General features: G+C 49.6%; 2 protein-coding genes across 4 annotated transcripts in view; one reads left to right on the top strand and one right to left on the bottom strand.

Moving 5' to 3' along the window:
* The window catches only part of LOC119450285 (H(+)/Cl(-) exchange transporter 4-like), an 81,054-nt gene extending 65,101 nt beyond the window's left edge, over positions 1-15,953 (bottom strand). For 2 of the 3 annotated variants that reach the window (XM_037713704.2, XM_037713705.2), the window contains exons 1-2: positions 15,808-15,953; positions 13,929-14,218 (exon numbers count right to left, since the gene is read on the bottom strand). In XM_037713704.2, coding sequence (XP_037569632.1) covers positions 13,929-14,202 — 274 coding nt within the window. In that variant the 5' untranslated portion in view covers positions 14,203-14,218; positions 15,808-15,953. Of the gene's footprint in view, positions 1-13,259; positions 13,342-13,928; positions 14,219-15,807 lie in introns of those variants that run through there. The other variant, XM_049665779.1, reaches the window with a different exon arrangement.
* Positions 15,954-16,547: 594 nt separating this feature from the next.
* On the top strand, positions 16,548-21,481 carry LOC119450287 (heat shock protein 105 kDa-like). The gene is given in 6 exon segments (XM_037713708.2): positions 16,548-16,839; positions 17,093-17,465; positions 17,467-18,308; positions 19,614-19,866; positions 19,985-20,083; positions 20,156-21,481. Coding segments are annotated over 6 exon segments (2,412 nt in total). The 5' UTR covers positions 16,548-16,732; the 3' UTR covers positions 20,894-21,481.

Raw genomic sequence — 21,481 nt, 5'->3', positions numbered from 1 at the left:
GATTCAGTGGTTGGCCGCGTGCGCAAGACCTTCGTGACGCCGCCCGGTGATGTGTACACCTTCTCCGCCGGACTAACCCCGGCACGAGTCTCAACCCCTTGTGGAACGGACTCCTGCACGCTCCGTTAGCTTCGCCCATCGCCCAAAGACAGGCGTGGGAAGCGCTGCCGTTAATCCCATACCCCTGTACGCGCGGCACGCGAGCAGCCAATACTCACTATGCGTTCGGGGAGGTCACGTCAGGCATGCCCCTCCCCGAACGGAACCCACCGAAGCGACTGCGTTCCCTAGCGGGTGTGCAGTTTTCGTGGAAAGCCGGAGTATTTCCACGTTGGTCTGACGGATCCATAAAGTTCCCATATTGCCGCTTCAAATAATATCAATATATACACAAGTATAGTCAATGAATCCATGTTATTGCATTACTTAGCCGCGAACTGTACATTAAGCGTACAACAGCCTCCCTTACTATCTGCTATCCTATACGCTATCTTCACTCCCTTTTCCTTTACTCCTATTTCCGTCGTTCAGATGTCAGCTGTATTCAGTTGGACAGTTACAGCGCGGTAAGACATTAATTTTTCTTTCACGTCTTCCTTTCCACCCCAATTACAACAAAACAACCAATTACTTAATACTGTACTACGCTTAAATATGCAGAGGTTTCAGCAATCAGAGACGCGGAAAGCTGCGCTAAAGCCACTGGTTCGTTTGCCGGCGTGACCGCGTTTAAGCTCCGCAGCGGCTACGACATTGCGTTCGCTCGCGGATGCAACACGGCACGGAAGGATCGCACAGGGAGTCGATCCCGCGCCCTCGCAGTCAACCGAAGGGAGCGCGTCAGTCAGCGCAGCGCACAGGGGTTAGCGATTCGTGCCGGGTTTAGAGTCCTACGCGAGAAAAGGAAGGCATCTGCCTCTGCGTACAGATAAACGTGCGAGAACACCAGAGAACTCACTAATAGCTGGAATAAAAGAAAAATATTAATGCACACGCATGTTTGCCATGAGCAACACTAGAGTGTTCGTGCAGCCAAAGTGATACGCACCCGCCAACCACTGTGCGCAGTGAGTGCGATAGGGTGTAGGGTAGGCAGTGCACTCATAGTCACACCAAAAAAAAAAATAATAATAATAATGAACAGCACTGATATGTATAGCCCAAGTCCAGACAGTGACAGAGGAAGAGATTCTACGAGGGCCGGTATGCTGCATCGATAACTTTCGGGGATTATGCTTTCACGTTTGCGTGACGTATATATATATATATATATATATATATATATATATATATATATATATATATATATATATATATATATAGCGTAGCTTCGACGGGCGACTGGAGCGACGGGCTTTCTGTCAATACATCGACAGATATATATCCGAAGCGAAAATAACACTCCTTTCGTCAAATCCATTCCCGGCGGCTGCGCGGATCAATTTGAACTGAAAGTCGTGACCCCGAAAGTTATCGACCGAAGAGTACCGCGCCAAAAGGTTTCATGCTGTTGCATCGTGTACAGGGTGCCACAGATCCATCCGCGGCTCAAACGCCAAGCGTCTATAAAATGCAAATCTGCGACGGCCCCCGAAACCGCGGTCTATACACCCAAATCCTGCCTATAGTGCAGATGGATTACCTTCCTGTAAAGGCAGTCATATATCCCGCAATGAAACCAATAGGCGACACGTTAAGGTAACGAACGGATTGTGGCACTGTCCCGACACGCACACACCCACAAAAAATAAAACAGCACTTCAAGGTGAGCCCATGCGCAGACGACACCAACACCCCCGGTGTACCTTCTAGCCAACAAAACGCATGCCGTGTAACATTCACGCAGTCGATGAACGCTGGAACAATTATACGCTCAATACTTACCGCTACCTATGTGGCGCTCCAAAAACGAGCAGACACTCTTCTATGACGGCACGAGGGAGCTCGCGACCACATGTACAGTTGCACTCGGCGATCTTGATTGTTCTTCGAGAAATTACAGTCAGCAAGCAGAAGTCCGGTATCTCGATCGAGCACCGTCGTAGTTCGACGGCGCTTGGTCATGAGTAAAGTCTGTTTTCATCGTTTCACACAAAGGCTCATTTTCTGATGCGCACATGCGTCAGCGAAGTGAGAAGAGAAAAAAAAAAGTCAACTTTTCCGTGTTTATGTCGGCGGAAATGTGGGATATAAAAACAGCAAAGCGCGTTTTACTCCGGGAGACATATATACAGACACACCACACTGGAAAAGAAAATGGTCTCCAAGACTGATGGTGAAGTTAAATAGAAAGGAGGGATAGAGAGAGTGCGTGTGCGTGAGACTAAAGAGGTTGGGTTAGTAAAGTTGGTCGCAATCAAAAAGTTCTGACACATATGAGTCGCATGTTCTCAGAATAAAGGGGTCGAGCAGTGACGCAGCATGCAAGTGAATTTCCGCCGCGTTTTTATTAAAACGCGAGCTACGCGACGCAAGGGAGAAATTCGTGACAGCGCAAGATTCACGCCTAAATAACAGCTTGCGGTTACGCGACAGATTCACCGGCAAAGATGAAAAAAGAAAAAAAAACGAAAAGAAAAAACATAATAAATGTCGGCGGGTGAAGGCGGATCCCGTACCATATACGTATATGCGTCACCCAGGTAAACTTTACTGTGTATACGATGGAGCGGAAGTCGAGAGCATCTGCACTCGCAACAGTGGAACTATTTATCACCACCCATTCTACTAACTCAAATGCAGCGCTTGAATGGGCAAGAATTAGTCATTACCCCCCCCCCCCCCCCCCCCCAAGTGGTAAGATTCTCTTGCACAGCCAGCAAAAACTCGCCGAAAGAAGAATAAACGAAACACTCCCGCCTGCGTTGGTGCGGTTACGCGTATCAGCGCGCGGTCTCTCGATGCAAACGAGCTTGAAAGCGTCCTGGATAAGTTACGGACGCGAGCGTGAGCACGCCGGTCGGTCTTCTGAGTGAACGAAAGTGTAAGAGAATCCGAGTTCCGAGAGAAAATGAGTGAGTGAATGCGTGAGACAAAGAGAGAGGGAATGAGAACGCGAATGAGGCACACGGCAGGCGTGTCCGAGTGCGCGCCCCTCCGCTTCGAGCGAGAGAAATAAAACACGGGGTTTGACGGCCCCAAGGCGCTTGTATCCGGAGCTGCCGGAACATTTTGGTGGTTGACGAACGAGCGAAACAACGAGCCAATACGCAGGGGTCAACGACAAGTGGCGGGTGAGGTGAATAGGAAGGAGGCCGGACATGCTTTTTCTCACTCAGTTGCCCCAGACTGCGGCACACAAAGAGCCGTAAAGAAAAAAAACAGCCGGCGGCCAAGGAAACTGCCGGCGCGCATTCGCGATCGTCAAAATGCACGACGGCCTTCGCAATTTCCCGCCACGGATTCTATACCACCGCCCTTCCTCGCATATTTTCGTCTGCCTCCTTTATATCGCGGCCGCCGCCGGCGCCGGCAGCTGTTTCAGACTGCCGCGCCCTTTTAAATGGGTAAAGGTCTCGTTTGATGCTCCCGTGCGATGATGCGTCGCCTTCGCTCGTGCAGGCGCGCGTGCGAGCAGTCCTCCCAATGCTTTCTTGACATTAGCGCAACTCACTGATTTAATTGGATTTTATTTTTTTAACTTTGCGCAGCAGCTGTGCAGGCTATAATGCGCCAGACGCATGCTTGTACAAGCGGTTCAGTTAATTGTTAATTAATATGAAATAAGATCGGTGTGTATATGACTGAGTAAAAATGCTTAGAAGCAAAAAGTGACCGACAGTTCTCAATTGGTTAGGGTTTCTGTGGTTGTTAAGCGTACGAAAATACGTTCACGTCGGACAAAAGGATCGTCGCCCAATAAAAACATGGGAGAAAAGTAATTCTGTATTTATGAAAAAAAAAGTTTTTTTTTTCAAGATGTAGTCTCCATTTTTCTAATCCGAGACATGTCATTAAAGTATGCAGTGCGGATAAAAAAAATGTCACAGTTTCGCCCTAAGGGCGAAGCAATGAATGCGATAGCAACGCAACAATGTCATACGAAGTAAGGTGAGCGGCTTTGGTAGCAATATGAATTGTAGTAAACATGAGCTGATTAAGTAAGCAGGTGTGCTTCGGCGTAAGTAGACCGACATGAAGAGAGACTCGATGACCACGAGAATGCGCGTGTGAAACGGTGGTGTTGATGAGAAGCGCTTCCCGTGGGCAGCGCGTGCGAAGGGACACACCTGTAGCGCTGCACTGCCGATCGGGGCAGCATTGCATGTGTAGCGTGCGTTGGAAAATGTGGCCCGACTATTACTAACTGAATGAACAAGCGTGGTGTGAGCGCGCACAAACAAACATGAATAGATCACACTGAATGACTGCAGACAACGACTGTCAAAACGCTGGCAGCAAGCGCATACGCCGCAGCGGCGAAGGTACGTGCGGTCTATCGCTCCAACGGAAACTGAGCGGCGAATGCACGGCGCATAAAGGTCAGAGCCGTGTGGAGATAAGAGACGGTGCGGGCGAGCGACGAGCGCGGTTGTTGGCAGAGTAGAAGTGCCCCCCCTTCCCCCCCCCCGCTCCCTCCGGCGCTGGCTTCCCGCTTGCTTGCGCGTGGGAGATTGAGTGCGTTCGCTCTCCGTGATAGCGCGCCTCCCCGCACGCTTCCGCTCGGGCATACGGCGCGCGGCGAAGATTTTATCTATAGGGAACCTCACGGCGACGGCGACGCCGACGGCAGAAATCCGGTTGAAGTGTCCATATAATTGCTATCGCAATAAAACTTACAGTGCTGGCATATTGGCTGCAGTGTATTAGCGCAACTCAGAGTAAAATAGTTATGCTTATACCACGTGACAAACCAAGCGAAAAAGTCGCATCTTGAACCGGAACATAAACTGTACTGGCTCCTTCCCAGCTGAATTTATGGAACCTTTATTCCGCACTGTGACAGCGTTTGTCACCCCAGAAACATTCTCATCACACGCGTAACGCATTCAAGTTTACCGAGAAAGAACAAACTGTAGCATGTCGTAGTAGTAGACTATATGGGTTGCATCGCGGTTTAATTACAAAGTCTGAATGATAAACAGGCAGGCCTGTTGATCGAGCATCAGACATCGAGCGTCAGGCACCGAGCGCGCGAGCTCTATCTTCGAGCGGGACGATGCGCCCGAAGCAGCCGCCTGTCTTCTTCGCTACAACTCCCCCCCCCCCCCCCCCCCCCCCGGTGACTAGAGCGCCATCCGGGTGACTCAAGGGGAGGAGAGGACGACCGGGTCGTAGTGAGGTTTGAGTCGCTGCACATGCACCGTATCGCGTCCACGGCGCCTCAAGTCGGCGGTCGTTGGGATTAGCTCGACGAGGTAATTGACAGGGGACGTCGGTTGCGCGACTCGGTTCGGTAGGGAGCGTCATACTTGGTGAGGAGTTCAGAGGAAAAAGCGAGAGTTGTCCAAGGTATCCAGAGCCAGACTAGAGTCCGGCTGATATGCGCAAGTGGGTCGGTCGTCATCGGGACGGAACTTCTGCTGCCACTAGTCTTCAGTCGTAAAAGTGCAGGTGACATGGCGGCATTCATCGGCGTATCTGGAAGCCTCAGACAGCGGCGTGCTCTCGGATGGGTCAGGTCGGTAAGGAAGGATCCTGTCGAGTGTACAGGAAGGTTCACGGCCATATACGAGGAAGAATGGGGAAAAGCCCGTCGCGGCCTGGGAGGCGGTGTTGTAGGCGTAAGTCACGCATGGTAAAACGAGGTGCCAGTTTATGTGGTCGGACGCAATGTACATGGATGGCATGTCACCCAAAAGTGCGATTAAATCGCCCAGTCATGCAGTTAGCCCGCGTATGATAGGCAGTAGTGGTGCGACGGACAGTACGTACGGCATGCAGCAAAGAGCGCGTTAACTACCCCGGAAAGGAAGGCACGTCCTCTGTCATTCGGAGGTTACCGGGGCGCACAATGGCGAAATACGAAGTGTTGCAAGAGGAAGGACGCAACGTCGCGGGCTGTGGCGGTTGGGAGGGCAACTGTTTCTGCATAACGCATCAGGTGATCCACCGGCAACAACAATCCAGAGATTCCCAGCAGGTGCGCAGAGTATAGAGGGCAGTAGAGGTCGATGCCGACGCGGTCGAATGGCCGAGAGATTGGCTGCAAGGGACCACAAGGACGGCAAACAGGATACTTGCGGCGTTGGCATGCTGAACATGAGCGCATGTACTTCCGGAGAAAAGTGTACATACACGCCAATAAAAGCGCAAGCGTATATAGCCTGGTGTTAGTTTCGAAGAGGCCAGCGTGGGCGCATTGTGGGTCAGCCTGGAAAGCGGAGCATACATCTGCGCGGAGGTGGCGAGGGACGACGAACAACCGCTTGCGAGCATTGGAAGCATATAGTTGCGGCGATAGAGCAGTCCATTCCGTACATCAAAGTGAGAAGCTTGACGGCGGAGAGCACGGGAAGGGCGAGTCGCCGGGGGGGTCGGAAAGGCAGCCCAAAAGAGCAGCAATCCACGAATCTTTGGGCTGCTCCGCAGTCATATCGGCGAGCGCTGGTGACGAAAACATCGAGTCGATAGCGGAAAGGCAAGTCGTGCCCCTTCGTATGGGCCAGCGATATAGAGAGCGTCCGCGTCAGTGTGTTTACGGCCACACCGGTAGACAACGCGCATTTAGAGAGCAAATTCGGCAATCTCCTTGGAGTTGTGCAAATCATCATGTGCGTTGCGCGAGACACGCACGAGCATTTAAGAAACGAACGCACGGACTACACGAGCGCGAACTTTCAAATGGTGCTTTTATCTATATGGGTACGGTGGTTTTATTATAAGAAACATCATCCAAGCGCCACCTGGTGCCTTTCAATAAAGGTACCGCTCCTCTCGTCGGTACCTCCCTTTCTAGTCCGAGTGTGTATCGCGCAACCCACAGTACGAACCAGTGTACCAACTGGCCTGACATTCAGTTCGAACTGTGCAATCATGAAGAAGCCGGGTTCTATGCAACGCTTCTCCCACGACGGAAACCAAATGCACTTACTTCGTAGAAACAATCTCACGAGGTGTGCGCCCGCGCGCCTTTCGAGCGTCGAGTGCAGGCCAGGCGCGTGCAGCCCGATACCGATGAAACGTCGTGACGGGAAATGAAACGATATGTCACGACTTTTGATATATACAGACACTTGATATATCACGACGGTGCACAAATCTTCGGCGCTGCTCCCGACATCCATCGAAACCAGCACGCGACGCCCCATTGAGCGCGCATCCTTTTTTCAAACTCTGCAACCAGCACGACGCAGCCAGCCAGTGACAAGTGACGAGCAGCGAACCGTAAACTATTTAAAGCGACACTAAGGATACAGAGAAACAGTAAATCAGCTTAAAATTATGAACACTTTCTAACCACTACTTTCGTTAAATTGCAGAGCTCCTGAGACGTTGATAACAAGAGATAAATCGCCGGATTTCGTCCGGACACTTTCAGATTCCGCCATGTTTGAGTTTTGAGCCAATCAGGGGGCAGCCGTACACGTAGCCGCCCTGCGAACCAACGAGAGCTGACAAGATGGCGAATTTCACAATCTCCAGAATAACAGGTTCGCGGTCAGAACGTTGGAAGCCCCACTTACGGCGGTTTAGAGTGCGCACATAGGAACACTTAGATCTGCTCTCAAGAAATAAAGAATAAGCACAAATGATTATGATAAAGAGTCTAAATAAGAATGAACTGAAAACTAAAAGAATAGCACAATGAGGGGCAGTTGCAAGTGAGCCTATACATCTTCACTGCTGTAGTTTTAAATCTATGTCGCTTGTAATCGAATGATGCGCTACACCTATACAGAGTGCGGCAACGTGGCGCAGATAAGCGTGCTTTTTTCTTTATTTCTCGAGCTCTACAATATTGTAAATAAAGCAACATAAGATACGGCCGCGGACAATGAAAGGCTCCATCGAAATAACACATATAAGCGGCAACTTCTGTTTGTCTGAAAAGTTCAAGTCCGACTTTGTCAAATGTAAGGTACAAGGAAGAGCCCAGCTGACCCTTTAGATGATCACCCTTCCACCTCACCTTGAATGTCCTGCATGACCCTTAAATGCAGCCTCGACCAAGCATAGGAACACAAAATTTGTGCGGAAGACGAAATCAAGGAGTGAACGAGACAGAGGTTCAAAACGAGAAAGGTCGATGATTCACCGCGCACCGTCTCTGCTACTTGGAGATGAGGAGCTTGGTTTTCTGCCCGTTCATATGTTTTACGGGTTGTTTTAGGCGTGAAAACCCGTACCTGACAGCACCTATGTCTCGATGAGAAATTTCCGAATAAGCGGGACGTTGACGCTCGCTTTTGTTTTGGTATTTCTAAGTGTCTTTATATGTCCTCCGCTCGGGGGAAATGGGGAGATGAGAGGGGGGGGGGGGGGGGTTGTGCCGCAGTGATATTTATATTAGCGACTAGCACATCAAGATGTTTTGCATCCCACTTGCGATTAACCCAGAGCCTGTTAATCATCACCGGCAAACAATCGGTCCCGGCACTACGACAAAAAACTCACAAACCTACGTACAATATTCTCGCATTCGCAACATACGGCGAGCCGCACACTGAATGCACAGGGTGATCGTCCTGAATAAACGGCTGATTACTTTCGACAGAGTAATCAATACTTATATTCAAAATTTTCTTTCGTTGCTCTCTCCCCATTTCTAATTCCTATTATTTATCTATTTTAACAGCGAAGCTTTTCTAGCTAACCGTAAAAAGTGGCGTCTGCTGTCGCAAAACCTCGCCGAGCTATGACGACACAGCGTTGCTTAGCAACCACCTCACGGAGCGGCGTGTGCCTCGCCTCCTCTCCGTACCATGCACATGTTGCCTTGACACGGGACGTTAAGAAGAGGGAAGGAGAGCATGCGCGCGGCGCTCGGAATGCTCGGGAGAGGGAGAGAAAATGAGAGCGATAGAGAAACAAATCGTAGCAGCACCAACTAGGCAAGGCGCAGAGCTGCTGCCGACGCCGCCCGCGTTGCCTAGCCGCGCATGCGCCGACGCACTAGCGATGACGTCACCTCGCTTTGCCTAGTAACCGCCGGCGCAGGTGCGCGCTCGCTTCGCCCGACACTGACACGGCTCCTGCCTTCCTGCCTGCGTTTGTGGCATGCCAGGAACGCTGTCGCTCGTAGGCGCCGACGCGTCCAGCGCTAGTCACGCGAAATGTCGCGAAAGGGAAGGTACCTCCGAAAATGATCGCTCGAGAATACCTTCCCTACTAGTTAAGTTAAACCAAGTTAAGACCTAGAAGCAACCAAGTTAATACCTAGCAGAAGCAGCCAGTAAGACTTTAAATATTGACACTTTCGCTGTGCCTAAGCTTTGCACGACCGCGTGCAAACATGCCCGCGTTCTTTTTTTGTTTTTTTTTGCGTACTTCATATCGCCTTCAATCACGATTAAAAACTGCATAGGTTTACCCGTCATGTGGGAAACAAATAACCATCACCAATAAATTCAAAAATATTAAGCGAGTACTGCAGACACCGCGCAATTGAAGGCCTTCAAAGTAACGGTTTTTTTTTTTTTTTTTTGGCTATGGACTTCAAGGGACTACAACGGAGTTTGAGTTTTTCCACACGCAACGCAACTTGGGTACGCTATTTCTAAAACTCCTTCCCTCGACTAGCTAAACGTGGCGCAGGAGAGGGAAACCAACGTGAAACGCGAAGTGAAAGAAGCCAGATTGTTGAAACGATTCCGACAAGCCTCAATTAAAAAAAAAAATGTGTCCAGAAGCGAATGGAGCAGAGAAGTGGAAAGGGTTGTAAGGTATAGGTGCGCGCATACAGAAATAGCCCTGATCGGAAATGAGGAAACGGTGGGCAGTTTTTTGCTGGCTGTACGAATTGTCTTCGAGCTCCTTTATGTATAGTCCCATTGTAGCGCACGTGTCCACACTGATAACGTTGATTGCCGAGTGCTTAAAAATGTTTTCGTTTGTCGCGTTTATGTCCTCGGTATTCGCTCACCTTCTATTCGAAGTCGATATTACTAGTTCTCGTTCTGCGTTCATCGAAGCTGACTCGCCTTCCCGTTTTGCGTCTTATGCATAGGAGGAACGCCCTCCTCAAGAAACCATCACGCAGTCCGAATACGTCGTAAAATGCCACTGGTGCTGTTATATGTATATATATTTCCCCTTAGCTCTTGCGCATCAACGGAAATAGAAAAAAAAAAAAGAAAAATCAAACCGTCCGACTACAGCTTTTGAAAGACGCGCGAAGGCGACGCGTCGAAAAAAGGGGATACAACGAAGCCCAAGACGTCCATCCAAACCTAGACTTTCGGCACCAAAATTGGGTCGCCGGAGACGGTTATAAATAACCCGTGCAGCGAGTTTGCAATCGCGCTGTGACCTCGAAACGCGAGCCCGTCGCGTATGAATATCGCGCAAAAGGCAACAAAAACACAAACAAAAGGAAGGAAAACTGTGTGGATGTGCGCACTCCACTTCATGTTGCACCCATCCTCCTTTCCCTTAATCTTTTTCAGGTGCCAGCCCTCAGAAATGGCGAACGATGAGTTCCGCGGCTCGCGCGGTTCATCAAACAACACGCGCGTATCACTGTCGATGCTGGCGACGAGATTTCGCATACTATACGTCAAGGCGCGAAATGCGTCGTCCTCGACAATCTCCGGAAACGTGCGCTGCTCTCAGACATTTATCCAAGTCTAGCGAACAGTCTTATATCGCTCGAGACGGCTCCACTTAGTGCTAGTACCGAGTATACAAGCTAATCATCTGACTTCATTCATTCATTCATTCATTCATTCATTCATTCTTCATTCATTCATCGTACAAAAAGCTGGCGACCTCATTAGCAAGGTCAGTGGTTGATGGTTACCAGGCTGATCAAAACCGAATTATACAGTACAGCTGCTCTCACTGTTCTTGTGCTTTCGGTTGCGGGTAATGAAATTTAAACGCCCTAAATCTACGCTTGAGCTTTGAGACACGGTGTATGGTGATGTGCTCCGGATTACGTTGCACGAGCCGGCTGCAACCGGCATTCTATTTTGCTTAATAGAGTATGCTAGAATATATTCTAGCGCACTCTAATCTTGTGACGTGCTCAGCAGCACAACGTCACAGACAGTGCGCGACCATTGCGGTAACGGTTACGGCGATAACATTCCGTTATGTCAAAAACTCATGAGCTGAAACCAGCGGTACACTACGTTGGGGAGTTCACCCTTGCCAGGTGAATGCGCTTCGTTTTGCGTAGGGTCATCGACACTCATTAAATGAGACCGAGTTCCCACCACGTTGTCTTTTACCTCGTCGAAGTGTCATGTGGTTGAACTAGATTTCTGTTTCACTCTCTCTCTCTCTCTCTCTCTCTCTCTCTCTCTCTCTCTCTCTCGGAGCCCACGCAAGAATTTTGTAAACTGCCCATTTCGCTAGGCCGTTTTGTACGACATCGTTTATTGAGCAATGTTGTGACGGGGGATAGTCGCTGGAACACCAGACGCACTGCTTCGTAACGTAACAAAGGCAGGTGAGCGTCAACTTATTAAGCTACGAAGCAGTTTGCCAAGATAATAGCGGCGTAGATCATCTTCTCCTTTTTTTTTTTTTTTTTTTTTTTTTGCAATCAGCGGGTACGAACACAATTTATTCGGCCTACGACAGAAAAAACGCATACGCGCGGCTCTCGTGATGAAACCATACGCAGGAGAGAAGCCCACCAGCCATGTGTAGCTAGCATTTTATGTTCATTTGAACCACGACCGGTGCCTGCGATTAGATAGGCAAACATGCAATGCAGTGAAGCGCACTTGCGAATTAGGCAAACGTTAATTCCAAGATATCCACAGGTGACTAAAATTTCCCTGACAACCGCACGTCACTTCTGCTTTGCAGGTAACTGGAACTCTGCGCCTGCTGCCGCGACGACGCACGTGGCATCCAGGGTGTTCCCTAGAGGAACCACTGAAGTGGAACTTCCGGAAAAGCTTTCACCGTCTAAGTGCGCAATTTGGCGACGCCCTTCATACTTTCGCATGGAGACAAAAATGTAGAGAGAACGCACGCATTTCTTCTCTCCTCTTACTGCTTCTTCGCAAAGGGCCAAGATAAACGCAGAAGCGTCGAACTGTGCCAACGTGATAAGGTCCGTGCCCACACGGCCTACGGGGGGGACTCGCACCTTGTGGAGATAATAAACACGATACAGCGGGCCATGTACGGACGTCGCGGCGGTTGCCTGTAACGCGTCCTTGTTCTCGTATCAGATGTCATCCAATTTCGGTTACTCTCTCTCGAAGCTCATCGATGCAACTTCTCGGTTCTGCTTTGTTTGTTGAAGCACGTCTGGCATCCGTAACGTTTCGTTTCCCCGTGAAAACATTTCTTGAAACAATGTGACCCTCACGCTTCTGCTCCAGCTTCACTGCCGCCGGCGCGTCATTTTCGTGTTAAGATATCTCTGGGCAGTTGCAAGAATTAACAGGCTCAGAAGGTCAGAGAGCAAGCTAGCAAAAAACAAGTTCGAACAGTCCCAAGCCCCAGCAGCGTGAAGTTATGGGCCGCGCATCATGCACTCGGCGTGACTAGGATTGCCACGAAACAGTGCGTATACGCACACACACACACACTGCACTGGAAGGGCTCGGAATATATTTTACCACCTGGCTTTGCTGCAACGCACATGTAAACAGCCGACAGCTGTTGTCACAATTTCGCTCCGGACAGAGCCACAGCTGGGATCCATTCTCTCGCATGACAGAGCAATATCCCCTTAGCATCCACTTGCTACACCACAGGGTTAGTCATACTTGACTAAATTAGAATTACTAGGTTTAAAACACATTTTTAAAGCCGTAGGGATTATAGTTTTGTTAAATGTTTAGTCATACTTGACTAAATTAGAATTACTAGATTTAAAACACATTTTTAAAGCCGTAGGGATTATAGTTTTGTTAAATGTTAATGAAAACTGTTGATGCCACATATTTGTTGCAAACAAGACCAGTGCAAAAGTGCAATGTCTTTTTCTACAGATGGAAACTCGAAAACGTTTACCGCTTTTAGCTGCTAAATTCAACGACTTTAACCTCACAAATAATTGAGCTTTGCGTGATTAAAGTGGCTGCAACCATTACCTAAGCAGAAGTATGAATGTGAATGGAAGAAAAACCATTTTCAGAAAAGACACAAGAACAACAGAAAAAATTGTCTGTGGTAGCAACTGTATTTCTCACGGCTCGAGAGCTTGTTTGCAGAGCAGCGGGACTTTATCCAAGGTTTGATCCCATGTTGTCTTTTGTACAATGACTGGTGAGCCTATTGAGTTTAAGGAGTCAATGTTAGCCACAGCTTTCGTGCTTCGAAGGATCTGTAATTAAGTTTTCATCACATTAAATTAAGGTGTTCTGGCTAGTAAGAAGATGTGACAAAATACATTTATATACAAGAATAAGTGTTTGTTACTTGTCCTAAATGTGTACAAAAAAGGAAAAATAGCTAACTGAATGACTATGCCATAACTAAACATTATCTCACAGCAACCAGAACTGAAATGACCAATAATTGTGCACATTATATTTAGCAGTTCAAGCAGTACAAGTCAGGTAACTGAATAAACAATAAATGCCTAGCACTTTTCAACAAACACATGCAGCAAGCATCTCTTCATGGTACCTGCAAAACTGGCAGGTGCTGAATCCTTTGTGCTTGTTGCCAACATGTCATGTTGGTTGGTGGACAACTACCTTAAGTGCCTCCACAGATTAACAGCAGTCAAACACAATGAACAGTTCGCTTTATGGTGCATTTGAATGAATGCACACATGGAACAACTCCGCAATGTAAAAAACCATAGACTAATATACTGTAGCCAGGAACAATCCATGAAAGTTTGACGCACTCACCCTGAACCCTACATGTGGCCATGGCATCTCCGGATGCTCTGGACTGTTCAGACGGCTTTGCAGTGATGTCGATCATTTCTTCGTCACTGCTGCTGCTGCTGGTTCGGTGCCGAGTGGACGCGTGCGCTCTCCGTGCGTGCGGCTTCCCTAGCAGGTGAGCGTGTCCCGTGGCCAGGGCTTGGTAGTTGGAGCCCGTGAGTTCCTGAGGCCGGCCTCCGTAGTCATGCCCCGCTTCGCCCGTTGGTCCTCCGCCGACCAGACGCTCAGTTTCCATTGTCGGAGCCCAGACCCTGTCCACAATCCACAACGATCGTTGTCAGTAACTCGTTCTCGATTGGCCACACCGCGACACCACACTGTCACACAGGAGAAGCTACATCGCCCTTACGGTCGGACGCGAGCCGTCGACGATCACTGCCGTGGTTCCGCGCTCGCGCAAAGCGACTGCGGGCCACAGTCGTGGATGGTATCCACTACAGGTACCCTGCGCGCTTGCCGCACAAACAACAACTGAGAGGATGGGGTAGGCGGCAGTTGTCGAGTGCGTAAGCGGCTGCTAGCGGACGTTTCGTCACAGGTCCAGCTTTCTGCGCTTGGCTGCATAGGAATCTTTCCGCAACAAACGACGCACTCCGGTCGCCTGCGCGCGATCCGAGCACACGCCTGCCCGTGAGAGGTCTGCAGCCTCCCAGACAAACGCACGCGCGCGCGCGGCATCAGCCAGCCCGCAGCTGCGGGGCGGCGGCGTCGGGTCAACCTGGGTGTATCACGTAGCCCGAAATTCATCGTGTCACTTCCGACGAAGCGATCCGCTTAGCCCATTATACGGGCTGCCGCTCTGATGTGCGCGCACGCGCGCGAGCGAAAAACGCGTTGTGTTTTTTTCTCTCGTCACAACGTAGCGCGCGCGCGCGCGAGCACGACAGGGGCGGTCGCTGCAGCTACAGCAGGATACGTCGCGCGCTTCGGGAGCAAGGTCTTCAACGACGCATGACATCGCGTACGGGATTTTCCTTTGACGCGCCACCGCAATAATTACCGCTGACCGGCGACTAAACTGACAGGATAAGCGTGAATTTATCGTTCAAATGCGACGTCCTTGAGCCATCTGGGAGACAAAAGGTGTTCTCAGCATCTGTCAAAAATACAGATCACACGCGGCAACGAGATCGATAAACGTGTCCCAAGGGCCACGGAGCGCTTGATCCCAAGTGCCTGTGATAACACAGCAAGACAGGCTCCTGTGAACTCAACTTGGCTGTCAAGTCTCGATGTAACCTCATCAACACCGGCCGTGCGCACCACATTACAGGGTCGATACCACTTCTAATGAATCGGTGGTGCGCCTTGGAGGATACCTCAATGATGCAACGAGAAAGGAATCAGTGTCCTCTATATGTTCAGTGGCGACAGGCTTCTCTTTAATCGCTCTTCTCTATACTGATTAGGTACGTTGCCGTATCAACGATTCGTTGACTAGGCTGAGAAGCCTTAAGCACCACAAACGTATTCCAGACGCAATTCCCACCAGAGATCAACTTTTCGGGCATCGATACGGCGGCCCTTTTCCAACATCTGCCGGGTCCCGGAAAGGTCTGCCGAGTTTAGCGGAACCGTTTGCGGTTTCAGCGTTTCATGGGCCACTAGTTAATGTGTCCCTAAACTCGTTAGTTTAGCAGATAAGCATGTTGTTGCATTGGCACAAGAGAAGCATAACTCCTTTTCGATTATTGCAGCAATGGACGATGACAACTCAGACCCATGAGTCAAACATTGTAAAAATAAAAAGGCTAAGCCTATAAAAAAGAACATAACAAAAGTCAACGTGCAAAGATTCAACGCGAGAGAAATGGCAACGTGTTATGAAATAAATTCTTACCATTATAGCAGCCCTTCTCCTGTCTTCCCCCAAAATTACATCCGTGGTCGTTTCCTCTGTAAACCGCAGCTGAGCGGCACTGCAACAACTGTAAGCTGCACTTTACGACCTACAACCTCAATATTGTGGTCTGTAGAACAAGTATACCGCCACACTCTAATTAGCGCTGCAATCGTATAAGATACAGTTGCCATGCTGATTGATATTATATTTGTTTTAACAACCTGATATCACTTAAAAGATGTGACAGTACTTCCCGAGAAACGATGTTCTGTTTAACACACGCAAAAATTTTAAACAGTTCCTTAAAAACTGAATTGACTGAATGTACTCAGTCTACTTCCACAGTGGTGACGACAGCGCCGCCTCACTTGTCTTTTATAATAATGTGCTTGTAATTTATTGTAAATGTTTAACTCATAATTATAAAGTAATTTCAGCAACAGTTATTTATTTCAATAGTAAGAACACTAAAACAAACTAGCAAAATATTTTACACTTTAAAACGTTCTCTCAAATGTAGCAGTTAACAATAAAACTGCATCTAAATTTCTTATTAATTATTAAGCCACAATCAAATGTAAGAATAATTTCTAATTTTGAACAATCTAAGCTTATTTTAGTCATTATTATTATTTGAACTGCTGACTGCAACGCGGAATTGCTCTCGTGGCGGCTGCTCGCAACAGCACATGCTTTTTTCTTATTGGTCGAGAGGTCTCTTCCTTCGCTGACGTAACATTCTAACCGGCGTTGGGGTTGCGAAGGGGCGAGGAAAGCCTGTGGAAAAGCGACGAGAAGATCGAGAAAGTTCTCGAAGCGGGGCCTAGTTGTACCGCTGCGAGCTCACTGTCGATTCATTCTTGTTCAGCGCGAGCACCTGAAAGATCCGGTGCGCTTTCAGTGTCGTTGTTCTCGGGCGACGATGTCAGTGATCGGGTTCGACTTCGGCAACGAGAACTGCTTCATCGCAGTTGCTCGTGCCGGTGGCATCGAGACGATCGCCAATGAGTACAGCCAGCGAGTCACGCCGTAAGTTGTCTTTTCAATTCCATATCACTCTGTAGGGCCGCTTCAGAACCCGCATGTCACGCGTAACGAGCTCGTCTCGTCTTATCGAAGCTTTTAAAGCTAATTTCCATTCATTAATGTCGCTTTTGTTCTGAGTGAAATCACCCAAGTCCCGCCGCCAGCCTACGCTGGCCTTGGGGGCGAGTGTTCACTGCCGTTTCACGACGAAGTACTCGTGCGTGTGTAACCGTGCTTCGCGTCGCCTTCCCCGCAGGTCCTATGTTGCGTTCGGCGAAAAGACGCGTGACTTGGGCGTGTCGGCGAAGAACAAGCAGGTGACGAATCTCAGGAATACCGTCTTCGGCTTCAAGAGGCTGCAGGGCCGCAAGATGGGCGACCCGCAAGTCAAGCACGAGGCGACGTTCCTGCCCTATTCGCTGGTCGACTTGGGTGGCGGGCGTGTGGGCGTCCGTGTTCGCTACCTAAACGAGGACAAGGCCTTCTCGATCACGCAAATAACTGCCATGCTTTTCACCAAATTGAAAGACATTGCCGAGACTGCATTGAAGATCAAAGTCAACGACTGCGTAGTGTCTGTGCCGCATTTCTTCACCGACTCCGAACGCCGGGCTTTGCTGGACGCGACGCGTATCGCAGGGCCTCAACTGTCTAAAGCTGATGAACGAGACCACTGCCATTGCGCTCAGCTATGGCTTCTACAAGAACGACCTGCCAGAAGAGAAGCCGCGCATCGTGGCCTTCGTCGACATGGGCCACTCGGCGTTGCAGGTCGGCATCGTGGGTTTCAATCGGGACAGACTTAAGATGATGGCCACTGCATTCGAGAGCGTCGGCGGCCGCGACTTCGACATGGTGCTGGTTCGTTACTTCGTGCAGGAATTCAAGGAACGTTACAACCTGGACGTGTCCAGCAATCGACGGGCGCTCATCAGGCTAATAACCGAGTGCGAGAAGCTTAAGAAGCAGATGAGCGCCAACCCACACGAGCTGCCCCTTAACATCGAGTGCTTTATGAACGACCGCGACGTAGCCGGCAGGATGAAGCGCGAAGCATTCGAGGCGATGGCCGCGGAGCACCTGGCGCGCACCGAGCGCACGCTGGCCCGTGCACTGCAGGAGGCCGGCCTGCGCGCTTCGGACGTCGATTCCGTCGAGCTCGTGGGAGGTGGCACCCGCGTGCCGGCCATCAAGCAACTGGTGCGCAAAGTGTTCAACCGGGAGCCGTCCACCACACTCAACCAGGATGAGGCGGTGGCGCGCGGCTGCGCCCTGCAGTGCGCCATGCTGTCACCCATTTTCAAGGTGCGCGAGTTCCAGGTTGTGGACGCGCAGCCGTACCCCATCGAGCTGTGCTATGCTCCTGGCAAGGGCGAAGAAGGCCGCGCCGAGGTGTTCCCGCGCTGGCACCAGGTTCCGTTCAGCAAGATGCTCACGTTCTACCGGAGCAAGCCGTTCTCTCTGGAAGCCAGGTTAGTGCGGGCTGTATTCCTTGTCAGTGCACGGGTGCGCTTTTTGGACAAGGCAAGGCGTGGACGACAGCTTTTGTTCTGCGCCCTGCCTTGTCTCCGCCTGTCTTCGTGTTAACTAATGTGATGTACAAATCTAGCTTGCGTGTTACTTGTCTAGTTATCACTATTGTGCGGCAACTTTGTTAATGCTAATGCGCTGTGTGTCTTTGACACTAAAGGGAAAAATAATTTCTTCTGTATCAGTAGCTTACCCTTCCACAATACCCAGAACACCACTCTTACCCCGAGAAGCAGCTTGGTAAGCCAGAAAGAAACGAAAAACACAGATGAATGGCGACGCCACCTTGAAGTTCGCGCACCAGCTCACCGTGGCGTCATAGATTTTGGCAGCGTCTCCTAGGTCTCCGTTCATGCTTTAGTGGTAAAGACTGACTAGATTGTGTTCTAAATGAACCCAAGATTGAATATGGCAAGTTTCGCGGTTTTTATTGAGCCAACATGGCCCAGACAGACAGACAATGAACTTTATTATAGACAATGAACTTTATTAATGGCCCAAATACGAAAAATTACTTTAGAAGTCGTGACATCACACTGAAGTGCTGACATTGAGCTTTCCGTGCAAAACAAAGAAAAAATAATAACATTGAGCATCATTTTCTCTTCTAATAATTGACCTATTGCAGTGTAATTAATGAAGAGTTTTTGAAGAGTAATTTATCAGTCCAAGTTGATTTATTGTTTTGCTTTACTGTCCCTTTAAGCACTTGTGCAAATGTGCAGCTCAAATGAATGTAGAGTGGTGATATGTAGATAATTAACTTAAAGGAAAGATTCACATCTCCACTTTTAAGGGTGTGCACCACGTATACGACTCTATGCCTTTGTCAAGTGGTGTGCAGTCCACCCACGGAACTAAGAGTAGATAAGGGCAACGGTTTGCTAGCCGCAGAAAAGTTGCCCATAGCTGGTGGGAGACTAGGCATTGAGCTTTTTTTTGTGTGCGCACATCTCAGAGGTGGCGCGCAACCACAGGGATGGAGAGGATGTTTGCCAAAAGCAGTAATGGGTTATCACGGGTACAGGTAATCACTCCCCTAAGCCCATGTCCTCCATGCAAACCCCCCAAAAGAATCTGAAAACAGCACATACATTGTAATAATGTCAAGATTAGCATACAAAGGTAGCAGTTTTGCCAATCTCAAGGGAACTATGCCCTGAGAACATAAGGCTTCTGTAACTGCAGTGTACAAACTCCACAATTGTCTGCATATCCTGAATCCATCTTGTGTGTATTGCACCCAGGTACACAGCTGATGCTGCTGTGCCCTACCCTGACCTGCAGCTCGGCATCTTCAATGTGAACAAGGTTGCCCCCGCTGTCGACAATGAGGCCACCAAGGTCAAGGTCAAAGTGCGGCTCAACCTGCATGGCATCTTCTCCGTGGTGTCTGCCTCAGCAGTTGACCGTGTCAAGCATGATGGCCGACAGGCAAGTGCTGCCCAGGAGAAGTGTTCAAATGGTGGTGACCTGGCGGGGGCGGCGTGTGGCGATGAGGTGAGTCTGCCCTCCCCCAGCCCTCCCGTTCCCCCTTATGCTTTGCTTTGTCTGAAGGCCCTTGCTAATGGTTCTAAATATAAAACTCCCAATCTTCCCCACCCCCCGCTTCCCCCAGGTGCCCCCAAGCGAGGGAGGGGATCCAGTCGAAAAGGGCACCGAGACCAACCAGGCCAACGAGGCCAACAAGGAAGAGCGGCCAGAGCCGACCAAAACTGTAGGCATTGCCGCCCCCGCCACTAAATATTGTGCCCCTAACAACTGCTCTCTGCCTTTTTTGCATGTGCAGGAAAAGACCAAGACGCTCGAGCTGCCCATTGAATCACATGTACCACAACTGACTCCTACAGAGCTGGACCACCTGCTTGAGACTGAGGCGAAGATGGTGCAGACTGACCGGTTGGAGAAGGACCGTGTGGATGCAAAGAACGCCGTCGAGGAATATGTCTACGAGATGCGGGACCACCTGTCAGACAAGTTCAAGGCCTACGTCCTTGACAAGGACAAGGAGAAATTCCTGAGCATGCTTAACGATACTGAGAACTGGCTCTACACAGAAGGCGAAGAGGTGGCCAAGAACCTGTATGTGGAAAAGCTGAATGCGCTGCGCGAGATTGGCCAGCCTATCAGAAACCGCTGCAGGGAGCATGAAGAGCGAGGTCTAGCTTCTGAAGAGATGGGGGCCATACTGCAGAAGTCTCGTAAGGCCCTGTCCGACTTTTCCTCTCGGGCACAGGAAGAGGTGTACCAGAAACTTGCAAAGGCTGTGGAGGAGCGACAGACCTGGTTTGATGGCGCTATGGGTGCACTGTCCAAGGCTCCGTTGTACGAGGACCCTCCGGTGCTGGTGTCACGCTTCCGGGAAGAGGCAAAAGCCATGGAGGCCCTCCTTGCAGCCCTGACAGTAGTGCCAAAGCCACCCAAGGCTGAGAGCCCTGCACGACAAGCCCCCGAAGGTGCCACACCGTCTCAATCCGAGGAAGCGACAGAGTCCGAAGAGGCGACTGAGAAGATGGATGTGGACTAAGGCGCCTACAAGAGTGGGCTTGCAAAAAAGAAAGGAAACCCTGCTTGTACATAACATGCACTTCTGTCTTCGCTGGAGAAACACAAGTGTTCTTTCGCTTAGTTTTTTTATTTTTCCTCTGCAGTGGGGAGGATGTGGTTTGTGACGTTCTTGCAGACCTTGCTGTGAAGACTGGTTGAGAAACTGGTGGTGACATGTAATAAATCACAGCTTGACAGTTTTTTTTCTGCCTGCTAGTGAGGCGCATCTGTTTGTGGTAATAGTGCGGGAAAAATGAATTTGGGCAGTTTTTATTTCTTCACCCATCATGAGCAGATAAGTAGCTAAACACTGCTACTCGTGGAAATTTTACTAACAAATTTCTGTTGCAGTATCAATGTTAATGTATTGCATAAAGTTGCTTCACATTGTACTGGTTAACTTAATCTGGGATTTCCGCTAGCTCTAGTTCCTGGTGATTCATCTGTGGAGCACGTGCACTGATCTGCTTCGCTACATATACAAGGTTAGTTGGGAACAGGCCGTTTTGAGATTGCAAAGTCATGTATAAATTTGTCATTAATAAATTGTTCTGTTGCACCCAGGAAA

Source organism: Dermacentor silvarum, chromosome 4, assembly GCF_013339745.2.
Source record: "Dermacentor silvarum isolate Dsil-2018 chromosome 4, BIME_Dsil_1.4, whole genome shotgun sequence".
Lineage (NCBI taxonomy): Eukaryota > Metazoa > Arthropoda > Arachnida > Ixodida > Ixodidae > Dermacentor > Dermacentor silvarum.
Note: the sequence above shows the minus strand (reverse complement) of the source record. Positions and strands in the feature narration are given on the sequence as shown.